The 25,327-nt window shown below is 46.8% G+C and overlaps 1 protein-coding gene across 2 annotated transcripts in view; it reads left to right on the top strand.

Annotated features, from left to right (window-relative positions):
* LOC149360058 (uncharacterized) overlaps positions 1–25,327 on the top strand; it is a 181,448-nt gene that overhangs the window by 146,530 nt on the left and 9,591 nt on the right. The window contains exons 4-5 of one of the 2 annotated variants that reach the window (XM_089572159.1): positions 10,715–10,798; positions 12,688–12,926. The exons of the other annotated variant lie outside the window; for it this stretch is intronic. Of the exons in view, the coding sequence (XP_089428285.1) occupies positions 10,715–10,798; positions 12,688–12,824 (221 nt within the window). The 3' untranslated portion in view covers positions 12,825–12,926. Of the gene's footprint in view, positions 1–10,714; positions 10,799–12,687; positions 12,927–25,327 lie in introns of those variants that run through there. 2 annotated transcript variants of the gene reach the window in all.

A 25,327-nucleotide genomic window follows, 5' to 3' on the forward strand; every position in this document is an offset into this window, starting at 1 on the left:
AGCATAAAAATTGCTGATATAACTCTGCCTGACCCACCTTGTGCCGCGTAAAATGCTGAAAGTCAGCTGGATTTAAGTACGGGGTGATCGCGAAGGTGAGGCACAGTCCCTGTCGATGCTAGTAATTTATTACGTACAGGGATAGGTCTGGCACTGATTTAAACAGCGTACTGATTGCATTATCAAAAACCGACTTGAAGCATCTACTGATGGTGCCTCAAATCTCGTTGAAAAGACACCCAGTGTGGACGTCCGGAGTACGTTGCTCGTAGGATATATATCAGAGAGCCGTGTGCGGACTTCCGTAGGACGCCTCTTGTGTCAAAATAAATAGAAGTTGGTGATGCCCGAAAGTCAACGTCCTGTGTTTGTCCCCTGGCCGTCCTGTGCTGGTCCTGGACGTTCGGATCTATGACATAAGAGTAGCGAAAACCTGTACGACGGACAAAAGGGGAGAGAACACACACCAACAACACAGGCGCTAACTTCCGACTGACGAAGAAAGCCAAAACCAACCAAGCGAACGAAACCTGAGCAAAAGTAGCGCATGCGCTGACCTAAGAGAAAAAATCGAAAAGAGGTGCGATAAAAAATGCAGTAAAAAATGGGAGATCACGGATGTTTTGAACCCAAGAAGGCCAGCTCTTGTTTAGACAAGGAAATGGACGGAGTGCTAACGCAGTTATCTTGTAATGCAGCAATCTGTGCAGCTTCCACAATTTCGCGAGTTAGCTCATCTCTACTCTAGCAAAGACTGAGCATTTATCCAAAAAAGGCACGCACTCGCAATTTTTGCAGTGCAAAGCTAGATTGCTGCCGGTATATGCACTGCACTGCAAAGATTGCAAGTGCGTGCCTTTTTTGGATAAATGCTCAGTCGTTGCTTAGAGGAGAGATAGGCTAACTCGCGAAATTGTGGAAGCTGCACAGATTGCTGCATTACAAGATAACTGCTTTAGTACTCCGACCATTTCCTTGTCTAAACGAGAGCTGGCCTTCTGGGTTAAAAACATCCGTGATCTCCAATTTTTTATCGCACCTTTTCTCGATTTTTTCTCTTAGGTGAGCGCATGCGCTACTTTTGCTCAGGTTCTGTTCGCTTTTTTGGTTTTGGCTTTCTTCGTCAGTCGGAAGTTAGCGCCTGTGTTGTTGGTGTGTGTCCTCTCCCTTTTTGTCCGTTGTCCTGGCTTTGCGCTACTCTTATGTCATGGATCAGTACCGACTTGCCCAAATTTCCACCCTGGTGAATCCGTTCGGATCTAAATCGGATGTCCGCCGGATATATATAGACCACTGAGACAGATACTGCGCCATTTCCCTTTCTCAAAAACCAAAAGAAAAATAGTTATTATTGAGATAGATATTTATCCTTACAAAATATACATTATGCTTAAGAAACTGGACATTGCACATGTGCTCATAACAATTATCAGAGAAAAAAAAAAAGCTTTGGGATGACCGCGCTCATGCGGGACAAAATCGTAGTCCGGAAATCGTGAATCCGCGAGACATTCACTGGTTCGCTGACGGCGGACGTCCAAAAGCTGATATTCTCTAGACATCCTTTGGTTCACAAAAGATGAACCTGGATTATTGCCTAGAAAAGACATCCGGCGACGTCTCTTGAACATTCAATCTGTGCCGCGGACGTATCTAAACGGGACGTCTGGCGGATATTCGTGGTGCATTGTCGAATGACCAATTCTGCATGTATGGGCATTAACCTACTAAAGCACTTAAGGCGGGGCGTAAGTGTTCCTTGCTTTCGGACGTGCACTCGGTTTAACTACATTAAACCTTACCACTTTTATGAATGCCCTTCCGACATCGTCACGCACTACCATTCCCTGTGTTGTATGTCCTTGAAAGATTCAGCAGCTAGGCCGCCTCGCTCGCTGGACCCTACGCCTATCGTATACATATGTGTCATCTATTACTCCAGCCGAAAACACTACGACGCCAAAGCTCTTTCTTGTTCTCTGCCATTCAAAAATCGTCTGCCATTGTATGCCATTCAGAGTGTCTAAGCAAACAAGGGAAGGTGAATGAGGGGCTCGTTATAAATATGAGAGAAGCCAACAGCCACAGAAACCAAGGGGCACAGGGGAGTTTTTTTTTAAATTCATTTATTTATTTTGTGGTGTTGATCAATTTAGAATATTACTGAATATGTTATCGCTTGAAGCTAATTGATTAGAAAAGCAGAAGAAAAAACAACCACGTGCCGCCGGTGGGATCCGAACCCACGACTTCCGAATTACGCGTCCGGTGCTCTACCTCTGAGCTACGGCGACGGCTGTCAAACCTTCTGCTTTCGGTGGTATTTATGTTCACAAGTAACCTAACCTTGAGAGTGTTCATCAGCGCCACCCACGTTCATAAGCGGCGGACGTAGAACGTCCTGAGTTACCGCAGGTGTGACGAAGAACGTCATCGAACGGAGAGGGTGGAAGCTGCGTGAAAACCCTCTTATGCTTCCTATGGCGTCAAGGCTGCCAGAACCGAGGCCCTCGCTAAGCAATTAAGCAAACAAGGGAAGGGAGTGGAATGGGGGGCTCGTTATAAATATGAGAGAAGCCAACAGCCACAGAAACCAAGGGGCACAGGGGAGTTTTTTTTTTAATAATTTATTTATTTTGTGGTGTTGATCAATTTAGAATATTACTGAATATGTTATCGCTTGAAGCTAATTGATTAGAAAAGCAGAAGAAAAAACCACGTGCCGCCGGTGGGATCCGAACCCACGACCTCCGAATTACGCGTCCGGTGCTCTACCTCTGAGCTACGGCGACGGCTGTCAAACCTTCTGCTTTCGGTGGTATTTATGTTTACAAGTAACCTAACCTTGAGAGTGTTCATCAGCGCCACCCACGTTCATAAGCGGCGGACGTAGAACGTCCTGAGTTACCGTAGGTGTTTGCTTAATTGCTTAGCGAGGGCCTCGGTTCTGGCAGCCTTGACGCCATAGGAAGCATAAGAGGGTTCTCACGCAGCTTCCACCCTCTCCGTTCGATGACGTTCTACGTCACACCTGCGGTAACTCAGGACGTTCTACGTCCGCCGCTTATGAACGTGGGTGGCGCTGATGAACACTCTCAAGGTTAGGTTACTTGTAAACATAAATACCACCGAAAGCAGGTTTGACAGCCGTTCCCACGCCTTTGAAGGCAATAAAGAAAAAAAAAGTCGCCGTAGCTCAGAGGTAGAGCACCGGACGCGTAATTCGGAGGTCGTGGGTTCGGATCCCACCGGCGGCACGTGGTTGTTTTCTCTTCTGCTTTTCTAATCAATTAGCTTTAAGCGATAACATATTCAGTAATATTCTAAATTGATCAACACCTCAAAATAAATAAATTAATTAAAAAAAACTCCCCTGTGCCCCTTGGTTTCTGTGGCTGTTGGCTTCTGTCATATTCAGAGTGTCTGCCATTCGAAAATCGATTGCTGTCCATTTTACTTTAGTGTAGACTACATGGGCCGCGACCAAATAAAATTCACGGGCGATCAATGCGGTTCATGAAGAGTGGAAATCGCTCACGATTTCGTGAGCGATTTTAGTTTAACATAATTCATGCACCGCAGTAATAGTAAGTTCTACCTCTGCGGACCACGAGGTTCTCTTAGCCGTGGAACACTTGACAAGTTATGCCGCGACCGCGGCCATCCCTGCTCATATATGACGCCGCAATTTTCACCTATCATCCTTCTTCACTTCATCCTTTGGCATTGTGCACCCTGCGAACTGCTGGGCGACTGGGAGCGCGTCTTTCTTTCGGCGGTCGTGGAATCTCTTCCGCAACACTGCAGTGTCGCTGGCCTTACCAGTACTGCCTAACATCCGGAGACTTAACGGCTTGATGGAAAAGTTTAACCGCACCTTGTGGGACATGCTATCCATGTATACTGTCTCTATGAAAAGTAATGCGAACAGCGGAGTGGGTAGCTTTCGGCACAGTCAGCGCAGCATAAGCATGAGCCGGCTGGTTTGAGGATGCGTGTCGACCGATAAGCCTTGACTTTCGCTTGGGAAAATGGCGCTGTCACTCGAAGCCGCCTCAGCACCGCAGTCTCTTTCCAGCTGCCGCTATCGCAACTCGTGCACGTTCTGAGCATCGGAGTGGCCAGCGGATGATAAGCTTTGCCGGCCATCATAATCTCCTGCAAATAAAATATGTGCGCTGTCAGAGTGACACTATGGTAGCGTGAACGTAAGCGTGATTGTGCTCTGCGCTATAACATATATATTCGTCTAGAAAAGTAACGGAGAACTTAAAGAAGAGCTCGAACATAGTACAAAATCTGAATCTGAACTTGTCACAAAAAAAAAAAAAAACTGCTGGATGAGAACCTATGAAAAATTCATGTTTAGTAAAGTCCCTTGAAAAAGAATGACGGATTGCGTGCGCCTTGGCATGGAGGTGAACATTTCTGCGGCTAGGTAAGTCCCGAAGCCTCTCCCAAACGCTCTACATCCTCTTCTGCTTTTTCGCCCCCCTTATACCCCCTCCCCTCTTCCAGTACACACACACACATTGTAACACCCGCGGCATGCCCAAATCCAGTCTGCACACCTGCCCCACCTCAAACCATTATATGTGTGTGTTCTCTCCTCGACTGGTTTGCTTCAACTAGCTTCAACAGGGGTGAGTGTAAAGAAGATGGCGGCGGCAGCCCCGCCTCTAGCGCGTGGCGCGTGACCCATGCTGTGTCTATCGGAGCTCGGGCTGCCATTTTTCCATCTTTTTCTTAGGCTGTGTTCCCTGTGAAACAACCTGCTTTCAATTTATGTTTTTACTCTGGCGTTTTGATTACTATGACATCTTTGACACTAAGTGGTACCGCGCTCCCTGCTGAAAAAAAAAAGAAGGCCGTTTGATGGCTGTCTCATAGCTGTTTTAAATGAAATGCAGTGTGTCATTCTTCTGTGGTTTATAATAAAAGTAATTCATGCATAGTGTCTGTGAGTATGCTTGCTTATGGAAAAAAAACAAAATTCCTTCTAAGTGCAAGCTCATTATAAGGATGCTCTGGTTGTAGCGGGATAACAGTGCTCTAAAAATTAAAAAATAATACTGATGTCTCTGTCAACTCAAAGTGAAAGCATGAAGCAACACCCCTGTGATGTGCACGACTTGATACATAGCTGCCAATAATTATGTTTGTCCCAATGTGTGGTTGGTAGTTTTCCAATTAATTCAAGCTTCACTGCATAGCAAGCTATAATGTGTGCCTGTGCTTTATGCAACATGGTTCCCATATCGTGTTTTTTCCTTGATCATGACATTTTAAGATTCTGTTCAGCTCGAACAGGGCCGCGTACTAAGCCTCAAGGAGGAGTGAAACTAAAAAAAAAAGAGAATACTCTACAAAGTCGTATGTCGGGTGTAGCCGCATCATGAGGTACAGCATGTCCTTATCGTGCGGACAATGACACATCGTTGCCTTATTACGACAGCGTGCTAATTAACTGGAAAAAATTTTCGACAGCCTTTTCGGCCAACTCGCTTGCATAGCATATGTCGTTTGCTAACCATGGCTTAGCAGGTTGCAACAGCAAGTGTGGCTGGGTATGGATGTTAAAACAGTTCTGCAGCGAAGAGGACAAAAAATGGGACGTTAGGCCCAGGAGACACATACAGGATAGTGCTTGTGCCGTCTGGTTCGTACATGTACCTAAGCGTATACTCGTGTTACACAGACACCCTCGAATGGCATCTGAGTCGAATGACATTCGAGAATTGGAATGTCATTTGGATCAGACGGACTCCGGCGCTTCTACATGCCATTTTCCAAACGCATTTGAAATCTTTAGCTCGTTTTTAATTTACAACGACGACGGCAGCTCTCGCCGCGGTGACCGCCGTCACACCTCCAACAATGACACGATTACGATCAATAGCAGCTTATCATTGTAGCGTGACATGTTTTTTAGGCCAACGACATGGAAGAATACGATTGGCGGACAGTCAGCCTTCACGTCCTCGGCAGGTCGGCGGCTGAGCGAAAATTTCACATTTTTGAGGCTAGGGTGTGAATACATTAGCGCTTGTTTTTACCTTATCTGCTCAGAAAACACGCGAAACGAGGGGCTTGATTTCGCATGTGCACACTTGCTAGCTCACCAGCGAAGCGCTTGCCACATTCTTGGATTTTAATCGACTACAACCAGGCCTAATAAGTCCGCAGGGCTCGGTGCCTGATTTCGGCGGTTGCGGAGAGCGAATTCACACGTTTTAGCGAATGCAAATAGTCAACAAATGTAGTTTTGACAATAGCGACCTGAAATCGACTATTCGCGGGATGCGCATAGAATGAACGGGAAGCGCCGGTGTGACCCAGACTGCCGAGCAGTGCTTTACGGCCAGTAACAGTCATCATCGCTAGCCTGTGGCTAAAAATTAGGCTGTTTCAATTAACGCCAATGGTCACCGAACATGCTTCTCGATATAGCGGCTTAAAATCAAGTGCTGGTCACGTCGAATAACGCAGGGACAATTTATTTCCAGGAGGGCGATCGCATTGGCGCTTCCCACAGATTGTCGCACTGCGTAAACAAGCACGGGTAGCATGATAATAATAATAATAATCAGTAGGCTGACTACGCCCACTGCAGGGCAAAGGCCTCTCCCATGTTTCTTCAATTAACCCGGTCCTTTTTGCCAGTTACGGCCACCGTATCCCTGCAAACTTCTTAATCTCATCCGCCCACCTATCTTTCTGCCGTCCCCTGCTATGCTTGCCTTCTCTTGGAATCCACTCCGTCACCCTAAAGAAGCAGCTGTTATCTTGCCTTCGAATTACACGCTCTGCCCAAGCCCATTTCTTCCTCTTGATTTCGACTAGAATGTCATTAACCTGCGTTTGTTCCTTCACCCATTCTGCCCACTTCAGGTTTCTTAACGTTACACTTATTTTTCTTTCCATATCTCGCTGTGTCTCCTTAAGCTGAACCCTCTTTGTTAGCCTCCACGCTTCTGCCCTATAGGTGAGTGCCGGTAGATATAGCTGTTGTATACTTCTATCGTGAGGGATATTGGTAAACTGCCATGCATGATCTGAGAGAACCCGCCATATGCGCTCCACCCCATTGTTTTTCTTCTGGTTATTTTCCTCTCATGATCCGGATGACCGGTTGCTACCAGCCCTGTGTAGACGTATTCCCTTGCCGCTTCCAGCATGGTTGCAAGTGGTTAAAAAGAGAAGAGATTATTTAATAAAACTAAAGCGCAGATTTCGTTTTATGTCATGCAAATCAGCACTAGCTGTTTGTGCGCAGCCATTTAAAGAAGAGAATGAGCGCAGTCGTCCTCATCGGCACGCTCCTGGGCAAGTTTCACCCAAATATTATCTTGAAGCACTCGCTTGCGAGTACAAGAACTATTTTCTAAACAACCAGCACGGAGCTGCGGATATCCAGAACAACACCCACAGAGCCAAAAGCAGTCGTGTGGCGCAGCTGTGGGTGGGGAAAACCATTGAACGGAGCGGGCTGTGTTGGCGTTTCGAATACATTCCAAAATCTGGAATGTGTCCGCGGACCTTCGTCGGCTCCTATGTCACATCAAGAGGTCACCGTTGAACATAGTCGACGTAGACGCCGCAGAGTACTCCCAACCCTCAGCTTACGCCCTCTGCGTACTGTCCAACAACCTAAAACACACGACATCAGGCTCAATCCGGGCAAACACCTCGATCGAAGCCGAAGAAGCAGCCATCGCGCTTGCGATATCGTCTTCCACTGCCACTCTTATCCTGAGCGATTCCAAAACCGCCATTCAAAATTTTTCCCGCGGCCGGATACATTCTGCCGCCTATAAAATTCTCATCTCCGACCCCCAACCACCTCGCCCCACCCAAGTTGTCCGGGTACCGCTCAGGATAAGAGTGGCAGTGGAAGACGATATCTTTACCGGGATTCTGGCAATCCCGGTAAAGAAGCGGCCAATTCCGCTGCTCGAGCGTAAGTCAAAACCGAGCGGCGTGTACCGAAGTCCCAGGCAGCGCGAGTGACCGGCTGATCACATATCATGACATAACGCTACAATACCGCGAAGAACGTCTGCTTTACCCCCCGCCACACATATCGCTGACAAAACAACAACAAATGCCTTAGCGGCAACTCCAGGCTCGGACCTTTCCCTCCCCAGCGTTACTTGCGCTTTTCTTCCCTTCCCACACCCCCGAATGTTCCCTCTGTGGGGCCCCGAGAGCCGCATTCGACCACATTATGTTCACCTGCCGACAACTGCAACCACCGGCCCAATGGGCCTTGGCGGAGTCGGAGGGGTGGGAGGTCGTGGTCACCGACCCGGCCTCGCAACTGAGGCTGGTGCAGTGGGCGGAGAAGGTCGCCCTCAGACACGGGCTGTTGACCACCACCCACAACCAAGAGCCAGTCCACCTATGTAATCGTGAACTATAAGTGCTCCGCCAGTAATAAAGTTTTTCACCACCACCTGGCTGGTACGTTGTTTCGCTACGAACACAGCGCCACGACAAAAGACGGAAGGACAAGCGCTGCTAACAACTGAAAGTTTATTGGAAAATATATGGATAATATACACTCCACCTACAACCAGGAGAGCATGCGCTTCCCCAACAATGTACAGTTAAAATCCTGTGTTACGGTTACAAATGGTTACGGTTAAAAATGTGTTACGGTTAAAAATCCAGATACGTAATTTCAGGGCCATGAATAATAACCTGAGTGTTGGCGCACCGGTCGCTGTTCTTGTGATTATGATACGAATCGCATATTTTTTTTTGTTAATTTCTTTTGTTTGTGCCTATACAGAACTTTAGTTGTAAAAAAAATCAATAAAAATTTTTGGGGCACTTAAACTCCGCCTAAGGGTACGAGGTGATAGTGCTAATAACTCTCTTCAGCGGCCCCCGGTCCTCTCTTCATATCACTTTTTTAAGCACGGACACTGTCGGACAAGGCACACAAGGTCTGCCTTCAAACAAGTCGAAATAACGTGCTTCGGTGGCCTACTGGGGCAGCATCCAAGGTGTGCGGGTACGATTCCCATCTCGTCCAATTTTCTTTTGACTGTAGTTTACATTCTTGCATGTCATAATCACGCGTGAGTCATGTTGCAACATTGTATTCACAATTTATGTGATGTTTCAATCACTCTTCAGATCCGTCGCTCGAAGTATGACCTCACTGCCTTTTAGACGAATCCACACTTTCACCCACGTTGCCGGCATCAATGCAACGGGGTTCTCCGCTAAACGGGAGTGGCAATACAACGAGAGCAGAAGTTTTTGAACCCCCCATAGGAGCCGATCATTGGCATAACCTTGCGCCACGAAAGTCGAGCGTCATCTTCGCGCTCCGAAGCCTCCCCCCCCTCGTTACAATTTGTCGAAACGCCTCTCTGATTCGCCACAGCTAGCCAGCGTTTGTCTTTTCTCCGCAGTATATGGTTCGCACCCAAGTTCGGTTCTCGCTCTTGATTTCAGTGAGCATATCATTAACTAGATCTTTTTGTCTCCTTCATTAAATCCAATATAAATGAGTCGGACACTATACCTCTTTGTTGGCCTGCCTCGGTGGCTCAGTGGTTATGGCGCTCGGCTGCTGACCCGAAAGACGCGGGTTCGATACCTGCCGCAGCGGCCGAATTTCGATGGAGGCAAAATTCTAGAGGCCCGTGTACTGTGCGATGTCAGTGCACGTTAAGAACCCCAGGTGGTCGAAATTTCCGGAGCCCTTCACTACGGCGTCCCTCATAGCCTGAGTCGCTTCGTGACGTTAAACCCCAATAAGCCAAACCAAACCTCTTTGATGGAGACTAGCATTTGTGGTTCTACATGTGAAATCTCATGTTCTACGTCGTCTGGAGTGTGAGCAAGCAATTTGAAATCGGGTACATTAAAATCCCAGAATTACTTGCAATGAAACAAGCTTCGTCTCATCAATTATATCCTGGGCTCACTCGCGGCTCTATTTTCCAGTTACGCCATTTAATTAGTATCGTTGGAAGAGAATTGAGCGAGCAGCTGGTCAAGTGACAACTTTCTTTTAAGGCCAATAAATGAAGCTACGTAAATCGTAACTTGACGGAAACAGCACTACTAGCGGTTTTTCGAGGTGATCTAAAACTTTTGCATTGACACTTTCTTCCTGAAGTTAATAATTAAAAAGTTAGCTAATTAAACTTAACTAATAATCACCTTTGAAGAGCGAAAAAAATACTCAAGACTAGGCCACGCGCCTATGAACAACCCTGAGTTGGTTTCACTGGACTGGGACACTTCACCTTTTTTAAAAGTTTGGTTACATTTAGCTGGGACACCCGGCATATTTAAGCTTCAGCATGCATACTTACGTGCATGGAAGGATCTTCGTGCCGTAATGTCTCTTAGGAGCAATTCCCGGCATGCGCCCTCGGGATCTCTTCCCTGCTTGAAAGGGTCGATCGCTGTGTACTGCGTTCACGTATGCCAGTCTGCCATCGCTTCTGAAAGGCAACAGTCAAATGCATTTATATTTTTCTCCAAATTGGTACCCTCGAGGCTGCAAAAGGTCAAACTAGCAAATAGTGTTCGGTTGCATCCCAGACTGGTACGAACATGATTCCCTTGTTTGCTGATTTCGAAACAAAAGCTTGGGATGCGAGCGCTGATATTTCTCGTGAGAAGCGTAAAAATATATTCAGCCGGGCTCTATTTGACTTCACGGGGAAATTTCGCGTTTGCCTTGCAGTACCCGGTCGGACCTTTGTGGCTCACTTCATCTACACGGACTACAAGGACTGCGTCATTGTGGACATTCCCTACGACGGACAGAGTAAGACGGAAGGCGTCTGGGCAGTTAGCGTTTGCTTGCAGTGGTTAACACAAAAACAAGGTTGGCTCACGGGCCAACCACTAACACTTTGTGCTGCCGGGCCGTATCGACTGTAGTGACTGCGAAGGAAAGTTTCGTGCATTTCACGAACCTCAGATATTTGGAAAAGAGATGAACACAACTTCTGTATGTACTTCGAGCTTCCCTTGAACATGCGTTCGCAGTGTTCTTGTTGCTAGTAGAAGATTTGTAAGGCGTACGTCACAATGGCTCTTTTGACGCAGACGGCTGGAACTCTACAGACGTATGACTAGACCCGAATCAAAAGCGGAGATCTAACTACTGCATGGTTATTCTGAGGAGGAATCACCACTTTTTCGCGCTTATGGCTGAGCGCATTATAATTGGATCCGTGACCGAACTACGCTGAGGTAATGCGAGGTTTAGGAGCTTAACTGTGACAACTATTGGAGGTTAACGGCACAGGGGTTACATTAGAACCGTAAAATGCTTTGCTCGCAAATAAATCCCAGAACGCCGCCGCGGTGGCTCACTCGTTATGGCGATCGGCTGCTGACCCGAAAGACGCGGGCTCGATCCCGGCCGCGGCGGTCGAATTTCGATGGAGGCGAAATTATAAAGGGCCGTGTATACTGTGCGGTGTCAGTGCATGCTAATGAATCCCATGTGGTCTAAATTTCCGGACACCTTCACTACGGCGTCCCTCATAGCCTGAGTCGCTTTCTGGCGTTAAACTCTCCTAAGCGAAACCAAGTTCCACAGCTGGTATTGAACGCCGGCCAGTAGCCTCGTTTTGCATGATTTCCACCGTTGTTCGAGTTCCGTGCCTGCACACTGTTACGTTCATCTACGAGTAAACATATAAAGGGGCTCTAAAAGGGGCTCCCAATAAAAGTACGGCATTCCTGGGATGTTACAGGACGCTGCTTCACGAATATCTCCCAGGAAGAATTTTTTTAAACGTGTTTTCTAGAAGCTGAGTTACCTCTGGTCAAAACTAGAATTTCAGCGTATTCGCGCCTTTCGCTCTCCACTCGTCACTTTTTGCACGCTCAAAGGTCGGCACTCCTTCGCCGGCCCGGCCACCGCCACTCGCGGAGCTTCATGACCCGCCGGAGTGACGCTGCTGATTGGCCACGGCCATGGTAGCTGCGTGACGTCTGAAAGAATCTAACCAATAACCATCTCTGAACACAAGTACGCAGAAGCATACGATGGAGGAGGGCGCGAGCATAAAAATATCGCCGGAAAGGACTCGCCAACGTTCGCACGCGATTATGGGCTCTCTGCTTGGTGTAGAAGTGTGTTATTTGGCTCAGGTGTTCATGACGAGAGAATGTAGGAAAACTGACATTCGAGCGAGTTAATACAGCATGTTGGAAAATTTCCAGCGAACACAGGACAGGGACAAAGAAAACACCACAAGCGCTGTTAACACTGAAAGAAGACCTCGCGGTACTAGAAATGAACTGTAGTAAAACTGACATTCGAGCGAGTTGGTACAGCATGTTAGAAAATTTCCAGCGCACACAGGACAGGGACAAAGAAGAGAACACCACAAGCGAGAACACCACAGCGCTTGTGGTGTTCTATTCTTTGTCCCTGTCCTGTGTGCGCTGGAAATTTTCCAACACGAGAGAATGTACTGATTGGGCGTGTTTAATCTACTCCCCTAAAAAGGTGTATCACAGCCCCTTTAATAGGTCAGCTTACCCAATTTTTTTGAACGCCACCAGTTATAGGCCTTGCAAAACTTATTTCTTCTTATTACAGCGCCTAGATTCGTGGACGCGTACGATATACATTACCGGCAACGTGCGATGTAGAACACTAACAGGCTCCCATTTTTTTCCATTTCATTTATGCAGATTGTCAGCTCTGGGTGTCAGCGGATGTAAAGACCAACGTTCCTCAGCACTGCCTGGACCAGCTGCAAGACATCTGTGATGTGTCTGTAGAGGAGTACTCCCAGGAGCTTTGTCAAAACGATAAGGACGACGTTTGAAACGATTTGAAAAAAAAAAAAGAATTAAGCATTAAGAGCTTCAAGTAGCTGTCGCGCAAATGTAACATCGATGCCTAATACAGAACGTGTTTATCGATCGCATCTGGTGCGTTTTCTTTCCTTCTCTTTTTTCGTCTATAGTGGCTGGAAAATAAAGGAGCATAGCACAGAGCTTGGAGAAAGGGGCTTTGTAACGCCATGCGAAGCTTGAAACTATGTGGGTTTGAAATTTTAGAAAATTTCAGCATTTCCAGAGGGAAACCACAAACGTTGAACTATTTTCAATATGGGGCCTTCATTTAATGACACGCATAGTTTTGTGCAGTCGTGGTATTTACTGGCATATTGTAAAATTTTACCCCAGCGTTACAGTATACAGCAACCATACAGCTGTTGATGGGCGCTAGACGTACGTGTCCAGCTCACGCCTGTCTAGTTCCTTCTCGACTGGGCAGGATTAGCTGCAGTGCGGTACGAGTACAATTAAATGCTCTTCAATCGGAGCATACGAGAAGTACCTCCGATGCCTCGCGGTCTCGGTCTACGGTGACGTTGTGATAAGTTATTTGTTGCGTCGTGTGCGTATGCTGTCTCGCTGTCACAGTTCTTATCGAGATCGGAGCACAAAAACTGACAAAGTAGAAAAAGTAATGAACAGCACCTTGCGACATACTTTTTGTAATTACATTGCGACAGCTTCTGTCAAGTGAGACGAAAAGCGATTTCGAAGAGCGCGAGAACAGCTAGTGACCTCAGCAGTTATGCATACTAATTTCATGAACCTTCATCGGGCCTGCTTCGACATCTTGTCACAGACGACTGCGGTTCGTTTTTCGGTATTCAATGAGCGAAAAATTCTAAAGGAGCGGCGCCTTCCCGATTTCATCAATCAGTATATAGTTGAACACCGCACAGGACATGTTGATGCTCTCTAAACGCGCAGCACGTGTTTCAAAACAAGGAGTTCAATAATCCCAGCTGTTGCGCCTCTAATTTCGACGGTTGCCACAACGTCCTTTCCTGTGACATGACATGCTCTTGGAATCCTATTGTTTGACGAGTGGGCTGTTGGCAACGATCGCACAGACCGTGCGGCAATGCGACGAACTTCCGACGGGAGTCGCGACGAGCACATTTATGTTGTAAAGATACCAAAATCGTGCTGCGTTGTGGTGGCAATCACTCCAAACCAGCGTGAACTCTTCAGGAATGTATGCGGAGACGAACTTACGGTTAACCATATTTTAATCTCTTGTGTTAAACTTGAAAAACTGAGAAAAAAGTACTTTAGTCAATTTTATAGAGAATGCATTCCTTTTCATCCAGCACTGCTCTTAGACGATAATGCCATTGTTAACATTCCTTCCTTATTTAGCTTTTTAAAAGAAGCAGGCGTACTGGAAAAATTATAATTATTTAACCACTGGTTCACTCTATTGCATGATACACCTCCGCCACTTTCTCATTCATGTGAAGAAGGCTGAGGTTTTTATTTTATCGGTTGGGATCCTCGACATCCTTCGCAAGCCAAGGATGGCCGCTGAGGCTACCTGACCTTTTTAAAGCTTTTACCATTAGCCATTGCTAGATCTCGTCTTCTCCGTTATTACTAGGTAGTTAAACTTTTTAGGCCCTTTACACCACTGATCACGTTCCACATTTTTATTAAATCCCGCAGAAAACATTTTCCATACCTTGTGCTTGGCGCATGATGGCCCTAGCTGCCTATGTGCCATAAAACCCAACACAACACAATCTTCAGGAATGTGCACGAGCGATTTCGTCCACGAACTAAGCTGCAAGCATTGCTTTGTATGGTCTTTGCCAAAAGTAACCGAGCTCCGCGCGCAGTGAGGGAATCGGACCCTTCACCGAAACGCATAGTTTGGACTCCGGGCCATCAGGGCGTAAGAGTTAATGAGGCTGCGGACGCGGCTGCCCGAGCACTTACCTATACCGGGCACCTCATTTCAGAGATTGTGGTTCAGAGATTGTGGAACCGCTTCTGCGGTTCAGAGAAATTCTTGACTACTATTGCGAACGACATCGGCTTCTCCCGGTCCCTGCTAAGGGCATGAGTAAAGCTGATGAGCGAACTCTGAGGTGCTTGCAGACCAAAACTCTGTTGTGTCCTGCAATAGTGAAACATTTCGACCCCAAAATTGATGGGCGCTGCCCTCACTGTGGGGAAGTATCCGATACCTTCCACATCGTTTGGGCCTGTCAAAAGAATCCTTCCCTTCCCCCCAATCCTTCCCCTTCCCGAGAGGCATGGGAGGCAGCCCTGCTCAACTGCTCGGGGCTGGAGTCTCAAAGGGCTCTAGTCCAACGGGCGCGAGTAGCGGCCTCGTCCAGCGGGGTCCCGGACTAAGGACTCCACCTATATAAAGGGCCATTTTTGGTCTGCAAACTCTCTTTTTGTTTCTTAAAAAGTTTTCACCACCACCACCACCCCCGCCGGCGGCCGGAGCACGCTGCCAGCCGAGCGATGGCGCTGCTATCTTCTGCTCTGGTCGCTACTCCCCGGTTGAGAGTCTAAACTGGTTGATGCAAGCCTGCGCCCTGCTCTGTATGATAGCGCTCTAAAGGCGCGAAATTGCTGGCTACACATAATATTAGCTGCTTACTTCTTATCGGCCAAGGAAGAAGGGCTACAGAGCGGGCTTACGTCACCCAGTTTACTCTCGCAGCCGGGGAGCACCGGCGAGCGCTGGGTACCGCAGCGCCGCCGCTCGGTTACTTTTGGCAGTGATGGTACACTCTTGGTCAAAAGTCTTAAGGCCAAAGGCATTTCGCTTCAGCCCCATAATAAGGCCATTAAGGTACTATTAAAGACCGAAGGACGTTTAAATGCTAGCAGTAGGTTATTTTCTTGCGGTAGAGAAGCTTCCTGCTTGACTTGTGTTTTGAATGATCCGCTACAGGGAGCACTCTAGCACATTCAGTTCCCTCCAGGTGAACGCTGTGGCCATGGGACTTCTGACCAAAACTGCACATATCCTTCATGAGTTTATTTTTTGTAGTACTTGACGTTTTGAGTACAATCGAGGTTATTTGTGAGTGATTAAAGGAAATTTAAGTGTCTGCATGTTTTTCTGTTCGGCTGGTGTTGAGCTTCACGCGTTCTGTGGGGTTCGCATTTGCGGAACGTGCGATTGTATTTGCGCGCCCGTCAGGTCAGAACGCGGGAAAAATGTGTCCAATACTTCCAAAAATCGAAATTTTCCCAAGGTTACATGTTCTGCGCAACGAAGAAACAGAGAAAACTGCCCGAACAGTATCCCCATTTCTAGTAGCAAAAACACTGACCGATGCCTTGGTGCACGGGCTACAAGCTAACAAAAATGCCTAGTGGTGACGTCCTACTACAGTTGAAAGACAATGCCCAGCATTTAGAACTGTCCAACATAGTGTCACTTGGGGATATCCCTGTCTCAATGACTGACCACACTTTCTTAAACAGCATCCAAAGTGTGATCTCTTAAATCGACTTCCTCAAACTCACCGAAGAAGAAATGCTGGAGGGTCTCAAGGGCCAAGATATCATCAATGTTCAATGCATCAAAGTAAGGAACGAAAACAAAGAAACACGAACGCAAAGTAAGGAACGAAAAGAAAGAAACACGAACGAGACATCATGTTTGCCCCAGCTTCCCATAGACGGCACCTCCGGGCTGACCCGACCGAGAGAAATCGGCAGTCACCTTTTCCGATCCTCCTCTCCATCTTTCGCTTTCCTGCCTACTATCTCACAACTTTCCTCCCTTATCCTTTCTTATTGTTTTTACTTTTTTTTCCTCACAGCTAGGATCAACCTGGTGTGGAGTAACTACCCTCAGTTGTCCCATACGTATATGGGGTTTAGTTAACGTGTACAGTTGACGTGGGCAAGACTTGCTCGAACGTTCCTGTGCCGTCCTCTAGTTGAGCTCCATGGTAGGTGGCTAGCAACATGGTAAATTGGTAAATTGGTTTTTTGAGGAAAGGAAATGGCGCAGTATCTGTCTCACATATATCGGCGGACACCTGAACCGCGCCGTAAGGGAGGGGAGGAAGGTAGGAGTGAAAGAAGAAAGAGAGAAAGAGGTGCCGTAGTGGAGGTCTCCGGAATAATTTCGACCACCTGGGGATCTTTAACGTGCACTGACATCGCACAGCACACGGGCGCCTCTTGCGTTTCGCCTCCATCGAAACGCGGCCGCCGCGGTCGGGTTCGAACCCGGGTACTCCGGCTCGGTAGACGAGCGCCTTACCACTGAGCCACCGCGGCGGGTTAGCAACATGGCCGAAAAACTTTTTTTTTTTATGGCTGCGCCCCTCCCCCTCCTCCTTTTTTCAAAAATGATCGCTCTCTGAAAAGAGGGCGGAATGAAGCATCTGACTTTTTTTCACAAAAGAAGGTTTGGTTTGGTTTGGTTTATTGGGGTTTAACGTCCCGAAGCAACTCAGGCTATGAGGGACGCCGTAGTGAAGGGCTCAAAAAAAGGTAACATTGCCTAAATTCCATGTGATCCATAACAAAGTGATCAATAGCGAAGGATCGGTCAAAAAAAGGCTTCGAGTGAGAAGGCCAACAAAAACCTCATCTAGTTTTCCTATCTTACACATATAAGGATGAGGAGGAGGAATAAGAGGAAAGGCAGGGAGGTTAACCGGAAGAATAATCGGTTTGCTACCCTACACGGGGGGAAGGAGGTGAGGGGATAAAAAAAATGAAAGAGAATGGAGAGTAATAGAAAATTGAAGCCACATAGAAGGTCAGCGTTCTTTAAGTCACAGCCTATCATGCAGGCCAGAAGTTCGCAAGAAGCGGAGCAGTGCCTTGGAGGCCTTCAACGCCGACGATCGGCGCGGCCGGGGGCCGAGAATCTTCATTTCCGTCAGTGGGCGTGGATCCAGACGCTCCAGCGCATGGCTGAGAGGCTGCCTTTTGGCGCTGCAGGCAGCAAAGTCACAAAGAATGTGGGATATAGTCTCGTCATACCCACAGATGACATATGCAGGGCTATCAGCCATTCCGATTAAGAAAGAGTAATGGTTGGTGAAAGCTACACCAAGCCACAGGCGACAGAGTAAAGTTTATCCACGACGTGGTAGGCCGGATGGAAGCCGGAGCTTCAGATCTGGATGCAAGGATTTGAAACGTGAATTGGAAAATTGGCAGGAATTCCACGCGGCAATCGTGATGTCCCGCGCAAGTGCGCGAAACCTGCCCGCTGCGTCTGATCTCGAAAGGGGGATCGACACAAAATCGCTGTCCTGGTGAGCACTTCGCGCTACCTCATCTGCGCGGTGATTGCCTGCTATGCCGCTGTGCCCCGGTAGCCATTGGTAGATAATGTCATGTCCTTTGTTTATGGCAGATTGATGTAGTTGTCGAATTTCCGCGACCAGTTGTTCATGGGCTCCACGGCGCAGAGCAGCTCGTAAGCCTTGGAGGGCAGCTTTGGAATCCGTGAAAATACACCAACGCTGAGGGCGCTGCTGACTGATGTGTTCAATGACGACACGAAGAGCGGTGAGTTCTGAACCCGTCGAATAAGTATGGTGAGCTATCCTAACTCTAACTTCTGTAGTCCTTGCAGGTATGACCACGGAGCCCGAATAACTTTTATGGTTCACTGAGCCGTCGGTGTAGACGTGCACCCGGTTTGCATGGTGCTCATGGAAATATTCAAGAGTAACTCGTTTTAGTTCTATCGGCGATAAATCGGTCTTCTTCCCGATGCCAGGTACTGAAAGAAGCACACGGGGATTGTGCAGGCTCCAAAGTGGCGAGGACGGTCTAGAGGCGGGTGTAAACTGGGACGGCAGAATGGCGTGATGTGCATCACTGGTGTCTGCAAATAATGTGCGCGGCCTGGTAGGAGTAATACTGGCAAGGTGACGAGAGGGAACCCGGGATAAGTGTCGGAAATGTGCCCTTAGTGCGTCAATTGTTAGGTAGGTAGGTATTGGATGCTCCTGGGTGATGAGTACAGATGCGGCCGTAGAGGCACATTTCGGCAGTCCTAGGCAAGTCCGGAGAGCTCGAGCTTGGACGCTTTGCAGATTTCGTATGTTTGTTTACAAATGTTTCCTAGTGCAATGCGGCTGTAGCGAAGAAATCCCACGAGTAAGGCGTTGTAGAGCTGCATCATCGACTGCACTGACGCTCCCCACGACTTTCCCCAAGAAAGGCGAGGACGTGAGAAACCGCTGTCAGTCTCTTTTGCATGTATGAAATTGGGGGGTCCATGATAGGTTTCGGTCGATGATTACTCCCAGAAACCGATGGCTCTTTACATAGCACATTGATATTGCAGGGTACTTTTAGCTACGTTAAGCGACATAAAATAAATCTTTGCTTCACTGTCTCCTGTCGCCATTTGCACGCAAAAAACAAACATAGGTCTCCAGCTTACAAATTTACCTAAGAAATATAACATTCTCCTCTGCGACAGCGAGCATGCTAGCAGGCTTCCGGCAGAGTCGCCATTATAGCACAAAGTGGACTCGCAGCTCATGAAAAACTAGATTAAACTAGATTAGAGGCTTAAAGTTGGGATTAAAACTAGATTAGAGGCCGTATGAGCCACGCTGCTTGCATATAAAACTGTTACAGTGTGCTACGTATACCTCCAGCCACACGTGAAGGTAACTCGCAGTCAGTCAGAGAACCTTTTACAGCAACTGCCAGAGCCTTATCTGGTAACTGAAGCCTTCAATGAACATTCTTCTTTTTGGGGAAGCGAGAACAGACATACGAGAGATAAGATTAAGAGGATATTATTCTATGCAGTGATGTTTGTTTAACTCTGGTAAACCCACACAGTTCTACCTTGGGGAAATTGAGCCGTTTACATTTGTATTTTAGTTAACTATCAGTTTTTGGAGATTTTAAATGTGTTGGTTTAGACTGTCCATAAGGAATCGATCATCTCCCTCTCATAATAAGCCTGTCATCCTCGCCAGCAGTCATCCGGAGAAAACCACGGTGTTGGAAGCTAGCGCCTAGGTTCCACCCTTTCGAGCATATTCATTCAGGCCAATGGGGTACTGCAGGCGTATATCTTAAGTACCATGCTTTTTATTGTAAAATTGAATTCCGCATATGAAATAATTATAGTCCATCATGTATTCTCTATAGGTATGTTGGTGATCTTCAAACTGCATGCAAATCTTCCGGCTTAACAACATGTGAGAGGCAGATACAAATTTAACAAGCTAGTAATTTGGGTAGACCAAAATGAATTTAAGTTTTCCTCACTAAAAAAAGGTTTTCTTGCTCTAAACAGGCGTGCAGAATGATTCCACCCAGCACTTCAATGAAAGTATACTTCCAGTAAAACAAGAACATAATTTTTTAGGCATAACATTCGACAAAAATCTCACATTCATGCCACACACAAACACATTCAAAAATAAATCTTCCCGATCCTTAAATATACAGAAAGTACTCTCACGAAAACGCTGGGGATCCGATAGAACATGTCCTTTGAAAATACCGCTCTGTAGTACGCTCTACCATACATTATGGATGTGTTGTCTATGGGCCTGCAAGAGCATCCTACCTTAAACGATTGGGTGCTGTACAAAACCCAAGTCTGCGTCTCTCAACTGGCACATACAGAACATCGCCCGTGTGGTCTTTATGTAGAAACAGATGAACCACCACATAGAAACATGAGCCATGCTTCCTAGTGCATAGGTGCTCAAAATAAAGTCAATGCAAAAACACCTTTGTTACCCCGTACAGTAACTAAATGCACGTCCAGAACACTGCCAACAAACCTCAAGTAGTCATACCTGTCCTTCTCCGCTTTCGAAATACCAAGAAAAATAATTACATGGTGCATTTCCCGATATTGCCGAGAGACGCGAACCACTGCCACCTTGGTGCACGTTTCCTGCGGTATGCGATTTTACACTGGCACACATTCATAAAAAACGAACCCCGCAGGAATATATACACCAAAATTTTTTTCAGTAAATGAAAAATCCGAGATGACACAATTTTTTACACAGACGTTTCTAAAAAAGCACTCTACGTTGGGAGTGGAGGCAGTGCAAGGGAATTGGGAGAAAGTAGTCAGGCTGCCTCTGTGAGCTTGTTTTCTCGACAGAATGTTACGCCGTTGCTGTGCTGTAGAAAAAAATAATGAACAAAAACATTGAAAACAGTGTTATTTACGCTGACTCCCTCAGCGTAATTGCAGCAATAAATTCCCTAAATGCAGCCCAACCGCGGTGGTTCAGTGGTTCCCGGAGATCCCGGGTTCGAACCCGGCAGCGTTTCAGTAAAGGCGAAAAGCAAAGGCGCCCTTGTGATGTGAGATGTCAGTGCACGCTAAAGATCCCCAGGTGGTCGATGTTGCCGCGAATGTTTGTAGTGTTTGTTCATACTACATAACTGCCGGCACGCAGCTTTATCGTTTATTTTTGTGTGTGTGTGATGCAAGACGCGCCCAGATTTATCTCGATTCATCGCATCCAGGCGGAGGTCATTCTATTTGTTCCTGAATGTTCTAATAACTTTCCATGATTTATCTCGAAAGTTCGCTATGAGGTTTAAAAAGAGCACGGCCGAGAGCTTCGGGCATTCTGCTCGACGGCCGCCGAGCACGCCTGTTGCTACGCCGCCGCCGACGCATTTAGTTCTTTGCGGGCTCAATCAAGTCCAAATAAAGTTTTGTTCCGAAGCCATTTTCGCTGTCTTTCTACTCTCCGGACTGCGGTCACCACTACGTAACAATATTATTGCGAAATCAATACTACTTGCACTTTCAAGACTTTGCCGTGACGCGGCGGTGCCACCATTGACCTCTCGCATGACCGCTGTGTGACGTCACGCCGAAGAGCTGGGCGACCATCTCGTGCCGTCCGTGTGCGATGGCGGCGCACATGAAGATTGGATTGGATTGGATTGGATTAGAGTGCATTAGAGTGGATTGTATTAGACTAGAAGAGTTGAAATCTGGGTTAGTTGGTACATTATACTTAAGAAAAACCAGCCAAAAAGACAGGGACAAAAGAGAGACGAGGCACACACAACGACTGGACTATCAACTGTGCTTTATTGAAAAAACAGCCAGTCTCCAAGAAAACCCAACAGAGCATGCGCCTTGCTCCTTCAAAAGGAGCAAGGCGCATGCTCTGTCTACAAGGGTAGATGAAAGATAAGTAGTTAACAGTTCTAAGAACGCATCGACGGAGATGCCACAAGCATTTTGGAAGGCAACTAGGCCGTTCTGTTCAATCACTTCACGCACTGCAACAAAAAGTTCGTCATGAGGGATGCTGTAAAACAAGTCTTCGATGTCAATAGAAAACCCAGCGTTGGCTCCGGGAATGCCGTCGCTGAGAACTTCAACCACAGCAGCTGCGCTTGCAACGTAGCAGGGGTCCTGCACATCAAGGGACTGCAGGTGTCGCTGCAAATACTGGCCCACTAACTTTTGCCAGGTGTCAGCCTCGGTCACAATGGCCCTCAAAGGGCAGTCCGTCTTGTGCGTTTTTGCGGAGAAAAAGATTTGGAGGCGATTACCTTTGCAATTCTTCACCTTCTGAGCCAGATTATCCAAGTTGTTGGCTTCTAGGAGTCTCACGGCTGTGGTCTTCAGTTTTGAAGGCTTTATTACCGTACTCGTCTGCACACTCAAAAGTCGTCAAGAGGGGGATTGCCATGAGCTGTTTTCGCAATGCTCTGCAGAAGAGTTGCCACCATAGCATGAAGTCAAGTTTCGACAACCAGGTTAAGCGTTTGCAAGAGGCCGGTTTCCCAAAACCGCTTTTGAATGCTGTGGCAGAGTCGTTGCTGCAAAGAATTAAGAGCCGTGACGAAAAGGTGGCTGACCCTACTAGGGCTGAAAGAAGAAAATTTGAGGTGATGCCTTATGTGCATGGGGCTTCCCACAATATCAAAAAAGTTGCTGCAAGACAAGGTGTCAATGTTGTCTTTTCTGCTCCTTGCAAACTTTCAAGCCTTTGTTCACGTGTCGCGCGTGGCAGAACTAGACCACCTGTTTGTTCGACGCGGCATCAAAACTGCTATGTTCCTTGTGCGACACGGGTGGTTTATAAGATACCGCTGACATGCGAAAAAGTTTACATCGGTCAAACTGGCCGGTGTATAAATGAAAGGCTACGAGAGCACCATAACTCTCTGACTCCGGCTGACGGAGCAAACTTGCCTCGCCATTGCCGCGATTGCGGGTGCTACCCGTTGTTTTCCAATGTTACCTTTCTCGGTAGAGGCAAGGATAAGGTTGAGCGGGAAATCCTCGAAGCATTTCACATTAGCAATCATGGAGATAACTGTGTTAGCACGGCTTCTATCACGTTGATGCAGAAAGAATTAGGTTACTTGTCCCGTTGACACCGCAGTTTGACTATCTTAGGAGATCGCGTTTCTTGATTTTTTGGGCTGGTTTTGCGGTGCCGTTGAGTTGCGCATGCTCTGTTGGGTTTTCTTGGAGACTGGCTGTTTTTTCAATAAAGCACAGTTGATAGTCCAGTCGTTGTGTGTGCCTCGTCTCTCTTTTGTCCCTGTCTTTTTGGCTGGTTTTTCTTAAGTATTAGACTAGATTGGATTGGATTAGGTTACATTAGATTGTAGTGTATTGTATTGGATTGAATTGCATTGGATTGGATTGCATTGGATTGGATTGTATAATCGATGCATCACCAGAAGTTTAACCACGAGCACCACCACCAGCTACACTACCAGCTGAACCATGGCGTAGGTACGGATATTGCTTTCGCAATTACCGGGCTTAACCAAGCTAAGCCACAGCGGATTTTTATTCTCGAGCCCTCCACTACGGCATCCCGTTCTCTCTTCTTCCACCTTTCCTTTTTCATCGCCAGGTTGTACGAACTAGCTTTATAGGCCCGCTACACCAGCGTTGTTTCCCTCGTGTTGAAAAAAATTCTGCAGTATTCTTGTACACCTTGAGCTTGGCTTATGATACCTTATACTTATGCGGTACTAAACCCAACACAACACAGAACTGAAGTAATTCTGTTTTTATCGCATCAGAGACTGTCTACTGACAAGAACAATAGGTACCAACAAGCATTTGCACTACTCAAATGATCGTGTCCTCTTGGTAATAAAATATATTATGAATATACGCAAATACTCAATGTACGTAAATACTGTCACCTACAAATTGTTTAATCGCAGGTGCCGCTCGATAAACTAAAAAATATGAAAACTCCTAGTCATGGACAGTATATTTAACGTTTCACATCCGCCCGCGCATGAAATATCAAAATTGCATATCCTGGGTTCTTGGACGTCGGCACTTATTTGGAAATAACGAACTGATGGCTGGCTGCTTTAGCTGCGTCCAGGAGCGCCATTGACATTCAACAGGTGCCGTGCCAGAGTCGTGAGTTGCACATTAGAAACACACTCATTGATTACTGGCAACAACAATGGGGCATACAGTGAAGCTGTACAAACTATATAAAACCAGAAAAGTATGCAACAGAAAAAAGCCAGACGGATTGAAGGCAGTAACATTGGGCGGTCAAAGCATAGGACAAACCAAAGCGCCGCAAGACTATGCTGGGGGAAAAAGGCACCTGCTTGGTTCCCGAGGAACTATATGAGGCAATGGAGACGAACATTTTATCTTAGGCGGTTTTTTTACCAGGGGCCCTTTCCCGTCCGCGACTGAGCCTCGGGATCAGTGCTTGAGAGGATGAATAAATATTACTTCTTTTATCCATTGTGCCAAGCGCCTCATCGTTATTGCTTTTGTTTGTCGGAACCTAAACACATTTTATATCTTATGCACCGGTCTACCATTTCATAGACCTCAAATCAGCAAGTCCTTTCTTCGCATCCACCGAACCTTGCACGAATCGCCATCATTGGTTCTAAAACGGATGCTATACTCCCGGCTTTTACCTTTCATTAGCAGAACCCTTCCACACAAGAACTTTTGTTCACAGAACGCATACGTTCACAGGAGGCGTGAACAAGGCGATTGTTTTCACTCACACAGCACATGCATACAATACTCGACGCACGGTCACAAGCTGATTGCATCTTTCATGATTTCTCAAAAGCAATTGACAAAGTGTGCAAAAAGCTAGAGTTATAGAAACTGCGCCACCTGAACCCCGATAGTAACCTGCTTAAAGTGGTACTAATCGCAATGATCCGTCGTAGCTAATGGATGCACCTTGTATTTTAAAGTTGTACCATGCGGTGTTCCGTCGTTATTCCCTAACTTAAATATGTTTATTCGTCTATTCACCTTTTTTCTGTGGATGGTGTAGTGTTTCGTGAAATTAACAGTGATAGCGACTTTGAGTGCTTGGACAAGACTTGAACAGTATTGTTTATTGGTGTGATAACTGTCTAATGGAACTTAATTTTAGAAAATGCAAAGCGATCCGTATATCATGTTCTGCAAGTAAGGCGCCTTCATTGAAATTAATCTTTCCACTAAAGACAGTGTCATCTTAAATTTGGGAGTTCATGTCAATAACAATCTTGCAATGAATAT

Source organism: Amblyomma mixtum, chromosome 2 (genome assembly GCF_055824585.1).
Source record: "Amblyomma mixtum isolate Tamu chromosome 2, ASM5582458v1, whole genome shotgun sequence".
NCBI lineage: Eukaryota > Metazoa > Arthropoda > Arachnida > Ixodida > Ixodidae > Amblyomma > Amblyomma mixtum.